This window comes from Caretta caretta, chromosome 7, assembly GCF_965140235.1.
Source record: "Caretta caretta isolate rCarCar2 chromosome 7, rCarCar1.hap1, whole genome shotgun sequence".
NCBI classification, from domain to species: Eukaryota; Metazoa; Chordata; order Testudines; family Cheloniidae; genus Caretta; species Caretta caretta.
Window position 1 is genome coordinate 49973260 of NC_134212.1, and position 16237 is coordinate 49989496.

The window sequence follows — 16237 nt, forward strand, 5'->3', positions numbered from 1 at the left end:
CCACTCTTCCCCACTTGGCTCCTCCAACTGGCCCTTCTGGCCCAAAGCAGTCAGTAGCGCTCCAAGGATCGTCCCAAGGCTTCTGCTCCACATGCCCCCATTGAAAGCTCATCAGGGCTTCTCAGAGGACGTGCCCTTTCCCTTGTCACCCTCCCCAGGACCCGCCCCCATCTACCACTGTCCCTTTTGTGGCATGGCTCCCACAACGGAAGAGAGAACTCCAGGCCCTTCCCATGGCTGAGTAACGCAGATGTAATCTCAGCCTGGGCGTAGAAGAGGTACCTCCTGTAGATGTGTCCCACCTGCGATGGATAGGTGGTGCAGAGATGGCTTTTACACTCCTGCTCCATGTGCTACCAGAGACATACCCAGCTGTTACCTCCCCCTAATGAGCTCCAGACCATGATCAAAGAGAACTGAGCTACTTACTCTCTGGCCCATTCCCCATTGCTCCTGTCATCCCACTCAGACATTCCTGGTTAGGTTTCCCCCCTCACCACCGCTCTGATGTGATGCTCACTATGACGTGGTGCTTCCGTCTGCCCACGCTGGGGAGCAGCAAGACAAGGCGAGAGAGCAGCTGGATGTGGAGTGCTGACAGTCTTCTTTGTGTGCAGGTCGCTGCCAGCCTCTGAAGAATGGCTGCTGATGTTCACAAGAAGAAAGGCTGGGAAGTCCCCAACGGGTCCTTGGTGCCAACAGATGGGCAACCCATGGAGAGGTCGGAGAGCCCCACCCCAGGGCTGGTTCAGGGCACGGAACCAGGTAGGGACAGGGGATTATTGCATGATTCATAGGGGCCATGCTCACTCCAGCAGTGTGATTGCTCTGCTGTATTGGGAGGGAAGAGGGCGAAAACAATTTCCTCTTCCACTTCCTGGGTTAGCTTGGGAAGGAGACTGGGAGGAGCAGGCCACCTTAGCTGAGGTACCGTGACTGGGACGATGGACAGGCGCACAGGCCAACCAGCAGGAATGACGTGAGTGAGGGCCCGTCTCCGGGCTGATCACGTGACGTTATCCCCATGGATTAAGCTGTCCCATGCATAGGCACGGGAACTAGGGGTGTGGGGAGTGCCTGCCACCCTGCGCCCAGGATCCCAGCTGCCAGCCCTGCTCTGGGGCTCTGCTCCCCCTGGCCCCGCACGCAGGCTCCCAGCCCTGCACACAGGGCTACTGCCAGCCCCGCCTCTGCGTCCAGCTGTCGCACCAGCCTTGACCACTTTCCCCTTTCCGGGAGATATGGCCCCCTGCTCCCAGCCCCAGATCTGGGGGGAGGGGGAGAAACAGACAGGGGTCAGGCTTTCAGCACCTCCACTATTAAAAGTGTCCAGTGCCACTGGTCCCATGGTGGCAGAGCTAGCATTGGGAGTGACCCTGGAGCCAGCATGGGGAAGAGTCGCCATCCTTGCTCTGAAGCTGCTATGGGATTAGAACAGACATCATAACTGAGCTGCTTTCTCCACCTGGGAATAGATCAGGAGAAGGGGCCCGACTCCACAGCTGGGAAGATCTCTCACTCTGACTGGCGCCCCAAGTCATGCCCACAACAAAAATGGCCGCCTGACCTTCTACCCTGTCCCCTCCTGATCCCACATAGTGAATTCCTTCATGAGATATCCTGGGTGGAATGATGGGGGTTGGCTGGTGTAACGATGCAGCCTTTGATGGGACATTACTTTGAGAGTATCAATTCAGGACAAATTGCTTAGAGTAGGGCAGTTGCAGGCCAAGGCTGCGTTTTCTTTGCCATTAAGGCACACCAAACCAGCCAAACAGAGAGGACTTTGGTCTCACCCCACTGGCTAACCATAAGTCATACAAGCAATTCCCTTAGACACTCCAGTTTCCTAGTATCGCCACCAGTGCCACTTGTTATGGGGAAGAATGGTAATGAAAACCAAAACCCCAGTACAAGAAAAAAGGTTCTCCCGATCCCAAAGGACCAAGCCCCAGACCCAGGTCAATATACAAATCAGATCTTACCCACAAATCACGCTGTTGCCAATCCTTTGGAATCTAAAGTTTTATTCATAAAAAGAAATATAGATGAGAGCTAAAATTGGTTAAATGGAATCAATTACATACAGTAATGGCAAAGTTCTTGGTTCAGGATTGTAACAGTGATGGAATAAACTGCAGGTTCAAATCAAGTCTCTGGAGTACATCCACAGCTTGGATGGGTCATTCAGTCCTTTGTTCAGAGCTTCAGTTTTTAGCAAAGTTCCTCCAGAGGTAAGAAGCAGGATTGAAGACAAAATGGAGGGGTTTCCAGGGCCTTTTATATTCTTTCTCTTGTGGGCAGAAACCCTTTGTTCTCCTGTGCAAAATCACAGTAACAAGATGGAGTTTGTAGCCACCTGGGCACGTCACATGTCCATGAATGATTCAGCTTTTTGCAGGCCGACGCCATTGTTTACGTGTTAGTTTGAACGTTCCCAGGAAAGCTCAGCTGTGGATTGGCGTCTCCCAAAGTCCATGGTCATTTAAGTGTTTCTTGATTAGGTGCTTACTGAGAATAGTCCTTTCTCAAGAAGCTGACCAAATGATTCACTGAGGCTACTTAGAATCAAAACACATTGAGATACAAGTACATAGCCAATACTCATAAATTCAAATACAAAAATACAGACAGATAATCATAACCAGCAAACTACAACCTTTCCATAGACATCTCACTTGACAACCTTTGTACAATATTTGCTGCAAATATATAACAGTGATTGCAACAATGATCATACAGTTTATGTCAATAACGTTACAGCTCTGTGATGGAACGGGGACACATGTCAGAAGTCAAGGCTGCCATGTTTGCTGTGGGATGGTTGGTGGGGTAGCCATCCAGCCCAGGGATTTATAGGCGAGACAGCATCCCACAAGCCCTCTATAGTTAATGAGAAATAACTGTGCAGTTGTTATGCAGATCAGATGCCCCAGCCAATCAGCAAGCAGGGAATTGCGGAAGAGGACAGTGAGCATAGGGTGTTGGGAACGTGTCCAGAACCATGGCACTAACAGGCCTGTGAAGGGCAGGGGACCTGCAGTGACCCCAGTGGCGAGGATTCTGGGTTGGTGTCTCACCACCATGGGCACGGTGGAATGGAGCTAGAGAGGTCAGCTTTCCCCATGGAGTGACTTGCCGGAGGGGGTGGGGCTGAGACAATCATAGAATATCAGGGTTGGAAGAGACCTAAGGAGGTCATCTAGTCCAACCCCCTGCTCAAAGCAGGACCAACCCCAACTAAATCATCCCAGCCAAGGCTTTGTCAAGCCGGGCCTTAAAAACCTCTAAGGATGGAGATTCCAACACCTCCCTAAGTAACCCATTCCAGTGCTTCACCAACCTCGTAGTGAAATAGTGTTTCCTAATATCCAACCTAGACCTCCCCCACTGCAACTTGAGACCATTGCACCTTGTTCTGTCATCTGCCACCATTAAGAACAGCCGAGCTGCATCCTCTTTGTAACCCCGCTTCAGGTAGTTGAAGGCCGCTATCAAATCCCCCCTCATTCTTCTCTTCTGCAGACTAAACAAGTCCAGTTCCCTCAGCCTCTCCTCATAAGTCATGTGCCCCAGCTCCCTGATCATTTTCACTGCCCCACACTGGACTCTCTCCAATTTGTCCACATCCTTTCTGTAGTGGGGGGCCCAAAACTGGACACAATACTCCAGATGTGGCCTCCCCAGTGCTGAAGAGAGGGGAATAATCACTTCCTTTGATCTGCTGGCAATTCTTCTACCAATACAGCCCAATATGCCGTTAGCTTTCTTGGCAACAAGGGCACACTGTTGACTCATATCCAGCTTCTCGTCCACTGTAATCCCCAGGTCCTTTTCTGCAGAACTGCTGCTTAGCCAGTTGGTCCCCAGCCTCTAGCACTGCATGGGATTCTTCCTTCCTAAGTGCAGGACTCTGCATTTGTACTTGTTGAACCTCATCAGATTTCTTTTGGCTCAATCCTCCAATTTTTCTAGGTCACTCTGGACCCTATCCCTACCCTCCTCCCCCCAGAGAGCATATCTACCTCTCCCCCCAGTTTCGTGTCATCTGGAAACTTGCTGAGGGTGCAATTCATCCCATCATCCAGATCATGAATGAAGATGTTGAACAAAACTGGCCCCAGGACTGACCCCTGGGGCACTCCACTTGATACCGGCTGCCAACTAGACATCGAGCCATTGATCACTACCTGTTGAGCCCGATGATCTAGCCAAATTTTTGTCCACCTTATAGTCCATTCATCCAATCCATACTTCTTTAACTTGCTGGCAAGAATACTGTGGGAGACCATATTGAAAGCTTTGCTAAAGTCAAGCTTTCCCCATATCCACAGAGCCAATTATCCCATCATAGAAGGCAATCAGGTTGGTCAGGCATGACTTGCCCTTGGTGAATCCATGTTGACTGCTCCTGAGGTTCCACTGAGGGGAGCAGGCTCCTGTGGGGGAGGCCTAGCAGCAAGGAGCTCCATTCCGGCTGGGGACGCCCGACCCTTCCTCTGGGACCTTGGCAGTGCAGCTCCAGTGGTGACGCATTGCCAGCCCTTTTAACGCACCCACCCCACTGCCGCTCCAGGAAACCTCCCGACAGAGGGGCCTCAGGCAAAGGGTAATGCAGGCTTGGGCTGCAGGGAGTTTGCTGGACTGGCTGTCAAGTGAGGGGTGAGGAACAATCTGTGCCCGCCCCTAGCCCACGGGGGCGGGGGATTTAGATAGCACAGTTTGCAGAGGGCACTCCCTGGTGAGGGATGGTGCCATGGAGTCTGGGCGTGATCTATGGGAAAAACCAAGTTACTGCCCTGGTGCAGCACTGGCCCTTTAAATGTGCGAGTCACAGCATCACAAGGGCTGTCATTCGGTCCCCGCATCAAGGTCGTGCCCACTGGGAGGGGACCCCACTAGGAGCATGCCATCTGGGCCCTTGGTGGCTGGTTTACTATGCTCAGTCACCCCCTGCTCCACGCTCCCTGCAGGGGCTGGCCAAGGCTCCCTCCACCAATCCCCAGTGCTGGGGCTGGCTCAGCGGGCAAAGGCTGCAGGGGCTGGGGGTTCCCTTGCCCTGTGCCCAGTCCCCTGTGTTATGCCTTGGGCAGCATCTCTAAACCACAGCTCTGCATGGCCTTGGCAGGGTGCCTGCCTCCCCAGCTCAGACTAAAGTCTCCCCACAGCTCCGGAGCAGAGATAAGAGAGGCCATAAAAAACAAGGCGCCTGCCCCAGGCTTGTGCTGGGATAGGAGGGGGAGGAGGTGGTGGTCACACTGTCTGGAGAGGCTCAGGACTGTGAGTGCCGACCTCAGGACAGACAGTCACAAACAGGGCAGACACCCCAAGCTGGTGGTCTGGTCTATAATCAGATTTCACCAAGCCAGTAAAAAATGTGAACTCCTGGATCACTGTCACAGTCTCACCATGGAGTCACAGAGTCCTGCCACTCAGACAAACTGGACTTAGTGATAAATGGTCACTTACATCAAAAATCACACCACACATTTGGGTTGCTCCCAGTCCCAAGAGACCAGTCACTTACCCCAGATCAGTTGGTTCCCTAGATCTTACTCCAAAGACAACGCCTCTGGTCAGTCCTGTCATTAGCAAGCTAAAGGTTTATTAACTAGGAAAAAGGTATAAGGGAGTTATTTACAGGTTAAAGCAAGGGAATATATCCACACCAATGAGTTACCATCTAATCCTAAGAGCGACTGAGTTGCAGTGATCTGTCAATTCAAAATCTCTTTCAGGGCGGACTCAAGAGGCAGCCCCTGGGGATCTCTGGCTTCAGGTTAGGCCATGTCTACACTAGCGAGCTTACAGAGGCACAGCTGTCCCAATGCAGCTGTGCTGCTGTAAGAGTGCTTCTTTAGCCGCTCTGTGCCGGTGGGAGAGAGCTCTCCTGTTGACATAATAAAACCACCTCCACAAGCGGTGGTAGCTGTGTCAACAGGAAAAGCTCTCCCACTAGCACGGCGCTGTCCACAATGGCGCTTCTGTCGGTGTAACATGTCGTTCAGGGTGTGTTTTGTTCACACCCCTGAGCGACATAAGTTATATGTCACGTAGATGTAACCCTTCTGCCAGGCCAAGTTGATAGCAGCAAGGGCCGGGTTCAGTACACAGGGGTTCCCTCTCATCAAAGCAAATACAAAACTGGCTCGAGCCCCCACCCAGTGACCTGGGAAAATCTTACACACCCCCTGGGCGCCTCAAAGAGGCAATACTTCCCCTCTCGCAAGCACAGAGTCTTGGTGTAGCAGAGAATCTTTAATAACATGAGGTAAACGACATCAGCGTTAAATTGGGGAAACACCACAACTAGTGTTCATTAACCAAACCATGAGCAAAGACCCACCCCAGAAAATTGGGCCACGTCCTTTCCTTCGAATTCTTGAGTCCCAGAACGTCTCTTGAGTCCAGCAATCCACAAGTCACCCAAAGTTCAAAAAGTCCAGCCCCAGAGTTCAAAAGTTCATCTGCAGAGTGTTGCTCCCCAGTCTGGCTAAAATGTGCCTGTGTGGGGGGAAAGAGGTAAGGGGCACCTTACGTGTCCTGAAGCTGACTGCCCCACAGGGCTCCGCTCCACCACGACGGGCTCCGCTCTGCACAGCTTGCCATCTCACAAACACTTCTCTCCGCCATCTCATGAACACACCACTGTCTCACGATCGGCTCCACCCTGCACAGCTCACCTCGCCATCTCACGAACACTCCACCAGCCTATCCACAAACAGCACCACTGCACTCTAGTTCTTCCAGCTCCCCACTACTTGACACAGTGCTCAGTGATTCCAGCTCATAGTAGGGGGAGCCTTAGTGCTGGTGCACCATAAGGCCAAAGTGAATTCAGCACAGTACCTGTAGCAAGACTCTTAATAGACCCAAAATTAGCTCTGACATTCCACAGTGGAGGGAGACAGAGGTACAATTGGTGTTTCAGACCCTCACAAAGGGGCCCACACCACCAAGTACCTGTCTTAAGCCTCTCTCAATTCACAGAGTTTTGGAACCCATGTCCCTTGCCTAGCGAGTGCTACTTAGTTGATGGTGAGTCCCTCCATCATAACAAAAGGCCAAGTACAGTTCCAAGCACAGTTTCCATAATACGGGTAATAACAATTTATTCTTCCCACCCCAGTAACAGAGACACTGGGGATCCCACAACAGCCAAAGTGACCATTTGGGCAGTTATGGCCTCATTCTAGGTGGGGTGGGTGTGCCTATGCAAATGAGATCAGCCTCTGAAGTTCTTTTCCACAACTTGCACCACCTCACCACCAGATGTCAGGGTGGAGCTCATCCTGACTCTGCTTACATAGACATGGCCTTAAGAGTCTCTGTCCCTTCAGATTTCAAACAGCCAAAAAGATGGAAAACTTTCCTGTGACTTGGTTTTATTTTCTTCATTCAGCTTCCAAGTCCACAGGACAAGCTTCCTTGCAGGTAGCATCTCCAAGGTGTGGATAGGACCGTTAACTAATCCTTTGGATTGAGATGTTTCTTGATGGCCCACCTGATTTTGGAAGGGTGGGGGGACAATTCCTGTGCCTGGGTTCACAAGTTCAGAGCAAACATTTTCAAAGTTATAAAATAAAACTTACCTCTCTTCTTATAGCCTGGGATACAGACATTGCAAGCGAGATTATTGCAGGCAGCAACTTACAAGCATTTCACAGAGTCAAAACACCCAATGTCTTATAAGAATGTAATACCTCTTTTGAGCAAAACTACCATACAGGTGAAGTGGTCTGGTCTTCAGCTATGAGTTTGTCAGTTCTTAGCTAAAGCCTGCAGCCTGGAAAAAAGCTGGTATCTGGCCTGCCAGCATCACCAGGGGTGCAGGGGTTTTGTGTGCGCAGCCCCAGTAGGGCACAGATAGGTCCGGCAGCACCATTCTGTGGCAGCAGTCAGAGGACTGCTAGGCTCTTCGGTCAGCCATGTTGCTTTCTCTTTGCAGGTGCCTGGACAGCCCGATGGCTGAGCCAGCCGGGCCCTGGGTGCGGGCATTAGAGGTGCTGGCTCTGCTTTAGGAGTTGGCCTGCTCTGCTACAGAGATGGGGCTCTGGCACAGGGTGGGGTTCGGAGACTTGGGGCCTCTCTCTAGCAGGGGGATGGGGACACACGAGCCTGACTTTGTTATTGGTCCTGCAGGGCTCAAGTGGGGTTCCCCTCCATTTGTGGTGGTGTCTCCCAGGGTCTGGCTTATTTCTCCCCACCATCCAGCTGACTGTCCTAGCTTGTCTTAGAGCAGCCATCTTGGCACTGGAGAGGAGAGGCTAAAGCTCTCCGGTGTCTTGGTTTCCAGGGGCAGGCCAGGAGGGGGGAATGTTTGTTCACACCCGGTCTTATGAGGACCTGACAAGCCCCGAGGATGGAGACGTTGCGTCCAGGAGCCCTGAGGAAGGGCGAGGGGACCAGGCAGACCAGACCAGCATGGCACATATCAGCAAGGACTTCAGTGAGCTCAGCACACAGCTGACGGGCATGGCATTAGACCTGGAGGAGGAGATGAGGCTGAGCCAGGAGAACGAGATGGATCTTTCACCACAGACGGCCCGGAGGGACTCAGCACGGTCAGAGAAGGAGGATGAGGACGTGACCATGGAGGCCTGGCGCATGCATCAGAAGCATGTGTTCGTGCTGAGCGAGGCGGGCAAGCCGGTGTATTCCCGCTACGGCTCAGAGGAGGCGCTGTCCAGCACCATGGGAGTGATGATGGCCCTGGTGTCCTTCCTGGAGGCAGAGAAGAATGCCATCAGGTCTATCCATGCAGGTACCATTGCAGGCAGGGGCCACTTGAGGGCACATGCTGCCTCGGGGGGTATTAGCTGGATCTTAGACGTGATGCTCCGCTGACGACCGCTGCACAGAGTGGCTGGAGCACCAGCTTGGACAGGAGCTCACTGCTGTCCTGGGAGCAGGGCAGGCGCTGGGCCCAGCCTCCAGCTGCACACACAGCTGCCTGATTTGCAAGTGCAGTTACCACAGCTGCATGTGTGAATCCAGTCATCTGCTGTTGGTGAGTGCTTTGAATGTGCGTGCAAATTGGGGGCATTGTGAGATGGTTACAGAGGGAGGCAGATGAGGAGACCAGGGGCCTGTGTGTTGGTGTCTCCCTGGAAAGGGCATATGAAAGCCCGTGGCTCTGACACAGTGCAGGGGAAGTGCTGGGTTTCCCTTCCCTAGCGAGGTCCAGGAGCACTGGGTTGCTGGAGGAGCCTACCCTCAGTGTCCACCTCACTGCAAGGCAGCCATCCTTGCTTCTCAGGCCTGACTGACACTGAAAATGTAGGTTGATTAGCTGCAAAGAGATGGTAGCTAAGTCTTCCATTGGCCTAGATGCGTCTACACCAGGGGTTAGGTCGTCATAGCTATGGTGCTTCCCATAGTTACGACAACCTAACCCCTGGTGTAGATGCAGCTAGGCCAACAGAAGACCTACCCACCATCACTCAGGGAGGTGGTGTTCCTACTCCCATCAATTGGTGTAGGCTGTGCCTGTGCTACGGGGTTGTGCCGGCATAGCTATGACAACGTAGCTCTGACACTGTAGTGCCTGTAGCACAGACATGGCCTCATTCGCTGACCCTCCGGAGCCACGAGAGCTCCCTGGTATTTTCCAGCGGTGTGCTGCCCTGGGCTGATGTGTCCCTCTCTCTTCCTCCTGTGCCGAGCAGATGGCTACAAGGTGGTCTTTGTGCGCCGGAGCCCCCTGGTGCTGGTGGCCATGGCCCGGACGCGGCAGTCGGAGCAGGAGATCGCCCATGAGCTCCTCTACATCTACTACCAGATCCTCAGCCTGGTCACCTGGACCCAGCTCAACCACATCTTCCAGCAGAAGCAGAACTATGACCTGCGCAGGCTGCTGGCGGGCTCTGAGCGCATCACCGACAACTTGCTGGACCTGATGGCTCGGGACCCCAGCTTCCTGATGGGTGCCGCGCGCAGCCTGCCGATGGCAGCAGGGCTCAGAGACACCGTGAGCACCTGCCTCCAGCAGGCCAAGGCCAAAAGCCTGGTGTTCTCCATCCTGCTGTCCAGGAACCAGCTGGTGTCTCTGGTGAGGAGAAAGGACCAGTTCCTGCACCCCATTGACCTGCATTTACTCTTCAACCTCATAAGCTCCTCCTCCTCCTTCCGTGAGGGTGAGGCCTGGACTCCCATCTGCCTACCCAAGTTCAACTCCAGTGGCTTCTTCCATGCCCACATCTCATACTTGGAGCAGGACCTGTGTCTGCTCCTGGTCTCCACCGACCGTGAGGACTTCTTCACCATTTCCGACTGCAAGCGCCGCTTCCAGGAGCGCCTGCGGAAGCGTGGCGTGTCCCATGCCTTGCTGGAGGCACTGCGCACCCCCTTCTACAGCGTCTCCCAGGTGGGGATCCCAGACCTACGACACTTCATCTACAAATCCAAGAGCTCAGGGCTCTTCACCAGGTGAGTCGAGGCAGGCATAGTCTCCATCACCAGACACGGAACTGAGGGGAGGGCGCACGGCTGGGATGAGTCCCTGGGGCTGCTCTGTGCCCATCAGAGCACAGGGGTAGCTCCCAGCTGTGGCCATGCCAATCAGTACCAGCCAGGGGTGCTTCCCTGCCTGCCAGATCCTGGGGTGCCCCAGAGCCACCACTTGTGCTTACAGCTGCCCTTATATTAGAGCCACACGCGGCACCTCGTGCACCAAAGGGCAAGTCAGGGACACACGAAGCCCTGGGGTGTGTCATTGTGGGGTAGAGTGGATCTCTCCCAGGTGTGCCCTGAGTAGTGGGCTGTGGGGGGCATTCAGTGCAGAGGGGATCCCTGCAGGCCTGGCACAGGGCTCCAGGGTGGCAGCTCCAAGGGGGTGCCCAGCAGCCAGAGTCAGGGAGCTCATGAAGTAGCTTCCCCACCCTGACAGTGATTGGTGCTCGGGAGAAGACACCCACCGCACCAGCCTAGGTGCCTCATGTTCCCACTGCTGCTCCCACCAGTGCAGCTTCCTGCTGCCGGCCAAGGTAGGCCAGGCTCCAGGCAGCTGGTGCCAGTGGGTCTAGACCCTGTCTGCACTAGTGCTCCCAGCACTGCTCCAGCTCGGGGAGCTGCGTCACTGGTGACATGATGGGAGGGGGAACATCCAGCCAGGCTGCAGTGTATGACTCCAACTGCAGCCGCCTTCCTAATGGATTGCTCTGGAGGGCTCACTTACTCCCATCCCCCAGACCCGTGCTGGGCCCAGAGTACTCCTTGGATAGCAGCCTGCACTGTCCCTCACTGGGGGTGGCACTGATTCTCAGGGACCTCTGTTTCTGGTCTAGGAACAGCTGCCAGGCTTCCAGGGCAGTGCCATTTGGAAAGTCCCCTTGTGTGTGGCTTGAAGACTGGTGTGGGCTGGGGGGGCATAGAGAGGCCTCCATGGCAAATCCTGGCAAAAAGCAAACACCGGGAAGAGCTCCACTGCAGTGATCTAGCAAGGCCTGTGTGTTCATTTGCATATTACATTACCCAGACCTCTTTGCACCAGAGACAGGGAGTGGTGAAGGACATGCTCCTCCTCACTTTGCAGGCTAGCTGCTCTTCATAACTCCTCATGCTGGGTCCTTCATTGGGTCCAAGCGTTTCCTTGAGAGGAGCTGGCAGTGACAGGCAGGTGCCAGCTAGTGTGCAATTTCCATCAGAGTCACCTGCAAGGAGGTGGCAGACACAGGTGGGTGCTGAGATCTTGGTGTCATTGTGGATAGTTCTCTGAAATCATCCACTCAATGTGCAGTGGTAGTCAAAAAAGTGAACAGAATGTTAGGAAATATCAAGAAAGGGATATAAGAGAGAAAATATCATGTTGCCTCTGTATAAATCCATGGTATGCCTACACCTTGAATACTGCATGCAGATGTGGTTGCCCCATCTCAAAAAGGTATATTGGAGTTGGAAAAGGTTCAGAAAAGGGCAACAAAAATGATTAGGGGTATGGAATGGCTTCTATATGAGGAGAGATTAATAAGACTGGGACTTTTCAGCTTGGAAAAGAGGCAACTAAGGCGGGATATGATAGAAGTCTATGAAATCATGAGTGGAACAGAGAAAGTAAATAAGGAAGTGTTATTTACTCCTTCTTATAATACAAGAACAAGGGGCCACCAAATGAAATTAATAGGTTGCAGGTTTAAAACAAACACAAGAAAGTATTTTTTCATGCAACGCACTGTCAACCTCTGGAACTCCTTGCCAGAGGGTGTTGTGAAGGCCAGTACTATAACGGGGTTCAAAAGGGAGCTGGATAGATTAATAGAAGATAGGTCCATCAATGGCTATTAGCCAGGATGGGCAGGAATGGTGTCCCTAGCCTCTGTTTGCCAGAAGCTGGGATTGGGTGACAGGGCATGGATCACTTGATGATAACCTGTCTGTTCATTCCCTTTGGGGCACCTGCCATTGGCCACTGTCAGAGGACAGGATACTGGGCTTGATGGACCTTTGGTCTGACCCACTATGACCGTTCTTATGCTGGCTACTGGTGATCTCCATCACTGTGCAAGGTGTGTGGGTGGTCTGCACATGCTTCCCACTGGGCTCAGTAGCTTTCTGTGACCCAAGGGGGTGCCCAGAGGACAAGAAGTTCCATTGCTCTGTTGTGTGGAGCTTACCCTGGTCAGGTTAATGTTCTGGGGGGTTAATCAAAGGGCAATTTGTTTTTCCAGCCCTGAGATTGAGGCTCCCTATGTCAGCGAGGAGGAGAAGCAGAGGCTGCTGGAGCTATACCAGTACCTGCACAGCCGTGCCCACAACTCCTCCCGCCCTCTGAAAAACATCTACTTCACAGGACCCAGCGAAAATCTCCTGGCTTGGGTAAGAACCACTCATCCTTCCATCAGCTGCCCCACATCTAGAGAGGTCGTAATGGACCAGCCAAGCCTCTGTCATTTGAGCTAAAGGACTAGTGCTGTCAGTAGTAGTAGACTTTTCTCCTCTTATTAGGACCAGCCACTAGAGGGGGCAAAGACCAATATGCCATAATGGGGGTAACAAGCTGAGATAGGAGAGCTAGAGTACACTGAAGTGATCTGGTTAGCGTGTATGTTCAACTGTCCTCTGCATGGAATTTCCTCTGCATGGAACCTGGATACCAACACACTGTTAGGATAAGTGCCTGGGAAATACCTGGGGAGAGAGAGAAAATAAGAACTGCTCAGGTGTGTCATAAGCCCTATATTGTTTGCTGCTCAGGGGAATCTCCTTTAGTTCAAGTGGCAGAGTCCTGGGCTTTTGGCATAGGCAGGCCGATCTGAGTTCCAGCCCTGCCCCACCACAGAGTTCCAAATGGCCATGGTTTTGCAACACAGTGACAACCATGATGTACCAGGTAACCAGGGGTTTCATAGATGATTCCATCTAGTCTGCCCCCCTCTGTAGAGACTGCCCCCCAATTATCCCTGTTTGAACTAGGGCAAATATTATAGAAAAACATCCCATCTGGATTTAAAAATGGTCAGTGATGGAGAACCCACCACAACCCTGGGTAAGTGGTTCCCACGGTTAATTCTCCTCACTGTTAATGTACACCTTATTTCCAGTCTAGATTTGCCTACCTTCAAGTTCCACTCATTGGGCTATGTTAGACCTGCTGGCCTGAAGAGCCCATTGTTAAATATCTGTCCCCCTTTTAGGTACTTACAGACTGTGATCAAGTCACCCCCTCACCCTTTTGTTATTAAGCTAAATTGATTGAGCTCCTTGTGTGTCTCACTATAAGGCAGGTTCTCCAATCCTTTAATCAGCCTCCTGGCTCTTCTCCAAACTCGCTCCAATTTGTCAACGTTCTTCTTTGCTGCCGTACTCTTTTGCTGCTCTTCTGAGAGGCCATCTCTAGCGTGCATCCTCACACAACAGCGGTGTGACCTTTAGGTTGTAGCACGATGATGCTGTGGGACCCCATGGTGATACAATGTGAATACATGGCAGGAGACTTCTAGTGTTGTTCTGCAAGCCTGGGATTGCCCCCTGCTCTGGCTTTTGTGGGAGAGCCCTAGCCTTGTCGGGGTCCTTGATGTGCCAGGATGCACCTATTGCAGCATGTACCCATTGCAGCATGCAATGCTCCATACTGAGCTGAGATAGTTTCCAATATGCAGTGCAGCAAGGCCTTTCCACAGGCCTCATCTCCATGTTAGAGGTGAGGGCTGCTGCGTTCTAGGAAAAGTAGCTGCTGTTATATGGCATGAGTGGGCATAACTTGAGCATCTGCCTGGGATGGAAAGGTTAAATCCATCGGTTTTTAGTACAAATCCAGGGAGCTCCTGGGGGGAAGGGATGGCCCTTACAGGGTTTAAACTTTCATAAGCAGAATGGACAATGTTAATTATGGAAACGTGCCAACAACCTTTGCTCCCCAGTTAGGAGGTAGAAAGCCCTGTCCACTTGCAGTCTCTAATGTACATATCTTCATTACCCACCCATGCAGCAGTGCTGCCCTTCCCATTGCTCAGACGGGGAAACAGGCCAGAGAGACTACATGATCTGGGCCGAGGTCTGTAACAGGGCAAGGAATTGAACCCCCATCTCCTAAGTTAGTGACCTCATCGCTGGGCCATCCTCCGGACCCTTCCTGGCATCTGGAGGTAGGCTCTGTGCCCAGGCACTGACTGGGATTCGCTCTCATCCCTTCCGTAGGTGACCAGTGCCTTCGAGCTCTACATGTGCTACAGCCCCCTGGGGACCAAGGCAGCCGCTGTCAGCGCCGTCAACAAGCTCATGAAGTGGATCCGCAGGGAAGAGGACCGACTCTTCATCCTGACACCACAGACCTACTGATGGGTGCTGTGCCGTGCCAGCCATGCCCAGAGCATTCCCAGCTCTGATCAGGACACCCTCCAGGGCAAGCCCCGCCCTCCTGGTGTGCGTGGGGGATGGCGGGAAAGGGAGACCCTTGGGAAGCAGAGCCCTCTGCCCCCAAACGCAGGGAAAGCACATTAATGTCATTAATGGTTGTTAAATAGCAGATTTTAGAGACCCTAAAGCTTCCCGAGTTCCCCTGTGCTGTGACCAGGACCCAGTGGAGACCCCTGCTACTGAGGGGCCACCCCACCTGGACACGCATTCCCCACTACAGCCTCCAGCCAGTGCTTTTACCTTACCTGCCACTTCTCAGCCTCTCCACCCTGTCCTGCTTCCCTCCCCTGTTGCGACACTCATCTTCATTCCTGGGGTATATCCCTCAGTCTCGGGTGGAAGGGATCTACCCGTTGCTAGCTGCCTCCATGGTGGGCAGGGGAGGGGTGGGCGCTCAGTCTGCACTGGGCTCCTAGGACCCCTGGTTCTTCCTGCAGCACCTTCCCTCTTTTCTCCATCATTAGACTATTCCCAGAGTGCTGAGGTGGCATCTCCACTGCTCCACCCCCACCCCCCTACCCCTGGGGTCCAGGTCTCTGAGCCAGGGGTCACTGCCTGGGAGCCACAGAACCTGTTGGCTCCAACTCCACCCCAGCCATCTGCCAGGCCCAGGCATTCGGCCTGGCTCCCCAAGGGACAGGTTCTCAGGGGCGTTGGTGGGCAGGGCACATAGGGCGACTTGCCATGAGCAGGAAGGGCCCCTTGGTGTGGTCCCTCTCCCTGCTGCCTTCCAGCTTTCCCCTGCTCCTTGCATCTCCATACCAGCGTCTCCCGGCCAGACCAGTCTGGCAGCATTGGGGGGCTAGAGGCAGGGACCCGGACAGGAAGAACAGACCCTCTGGGCTCCAAAGTGAGGAGGCCTCCATGTTGCCTTGTGTTGGTGGGGTCACCCTGGGGAGGCCAGGGTGGCTGGGTCTCCAAGCCCAGAAGGATTCACCCCCAGGTCTCCGTTAGTCAGTGCCGGCCTCTCCCGCCCCCAGGTATTCCCTGGATCTTGCCCAAGCCCAGATCGCGGGCAGTTTGCCTGTCCCTGTGGCTGGGTTTTCGGAGTCAGCTCAGCAGCTGATCCGTGTTCATGGCCACAGCGGCACCAGATCCTGGGATGGGGCTGGAGGAGGAAACCAACATCACTGAATAAAGGCTGCAGAGAAACAACAGGTTTCAGAGGAACAGCCGTGTTAGTCTGTATTCGCAAAAAGAAAAGGAGTACTTGTGGCACCTTAGAGACTAACCAATTTAGAGAAACAACAGTGGTTTTATTGCAGGGAGATGGCCATGTGGTGGCAGCAGAGGATAAGAGCGGGGAAGGGCTGGGGCCAGAGTCTGAGGTTAAAGTCAGTTTCCGTTGTGAGCCCCATTGGGACCCCTGTTCACTGTCTCTGAA

At 53.3% G+C, this 16237-nt stretch overlaps 1 protein-coding gene across 1 annotated transcript in view; it reads left to right on the forward strand.

Moving 5' to 3' along the window:
- MON1A (MON1 vesicular trafficking associated A) overlaps window positions 1-16023 on the forward strand; it is a 32415-nt gene extending 16392 nt beyond the window's left edge. Inside the window, exons 2-6 of the mRNA XM_048856549.2 lie at window positions 618-765; window positions 8297-8764; window positions 9669-10428; window positions 12666-12813; window positions 14635-16023. Of these exons, the coding sequence (XP_048712506.1) occupies window positions 639-765; window positions 8297-8764; window positions 9669-10428; window positions 12666-12813; window positions 14635-14775 (1644 nt within the window). The 5' untranslated portion in view covers window positions 618-638 and the 3' untranslated portion in view covers window positions 14776-16023. The remainder of the gene's footprint in view (window positions 1-617; window positions 766-8296; window positions 8765-9668; window positions 10429-12665; window positions 12814-14634) is intronic.
- Window positions 16024-16237: the final 214 nt, after the last annotated feature.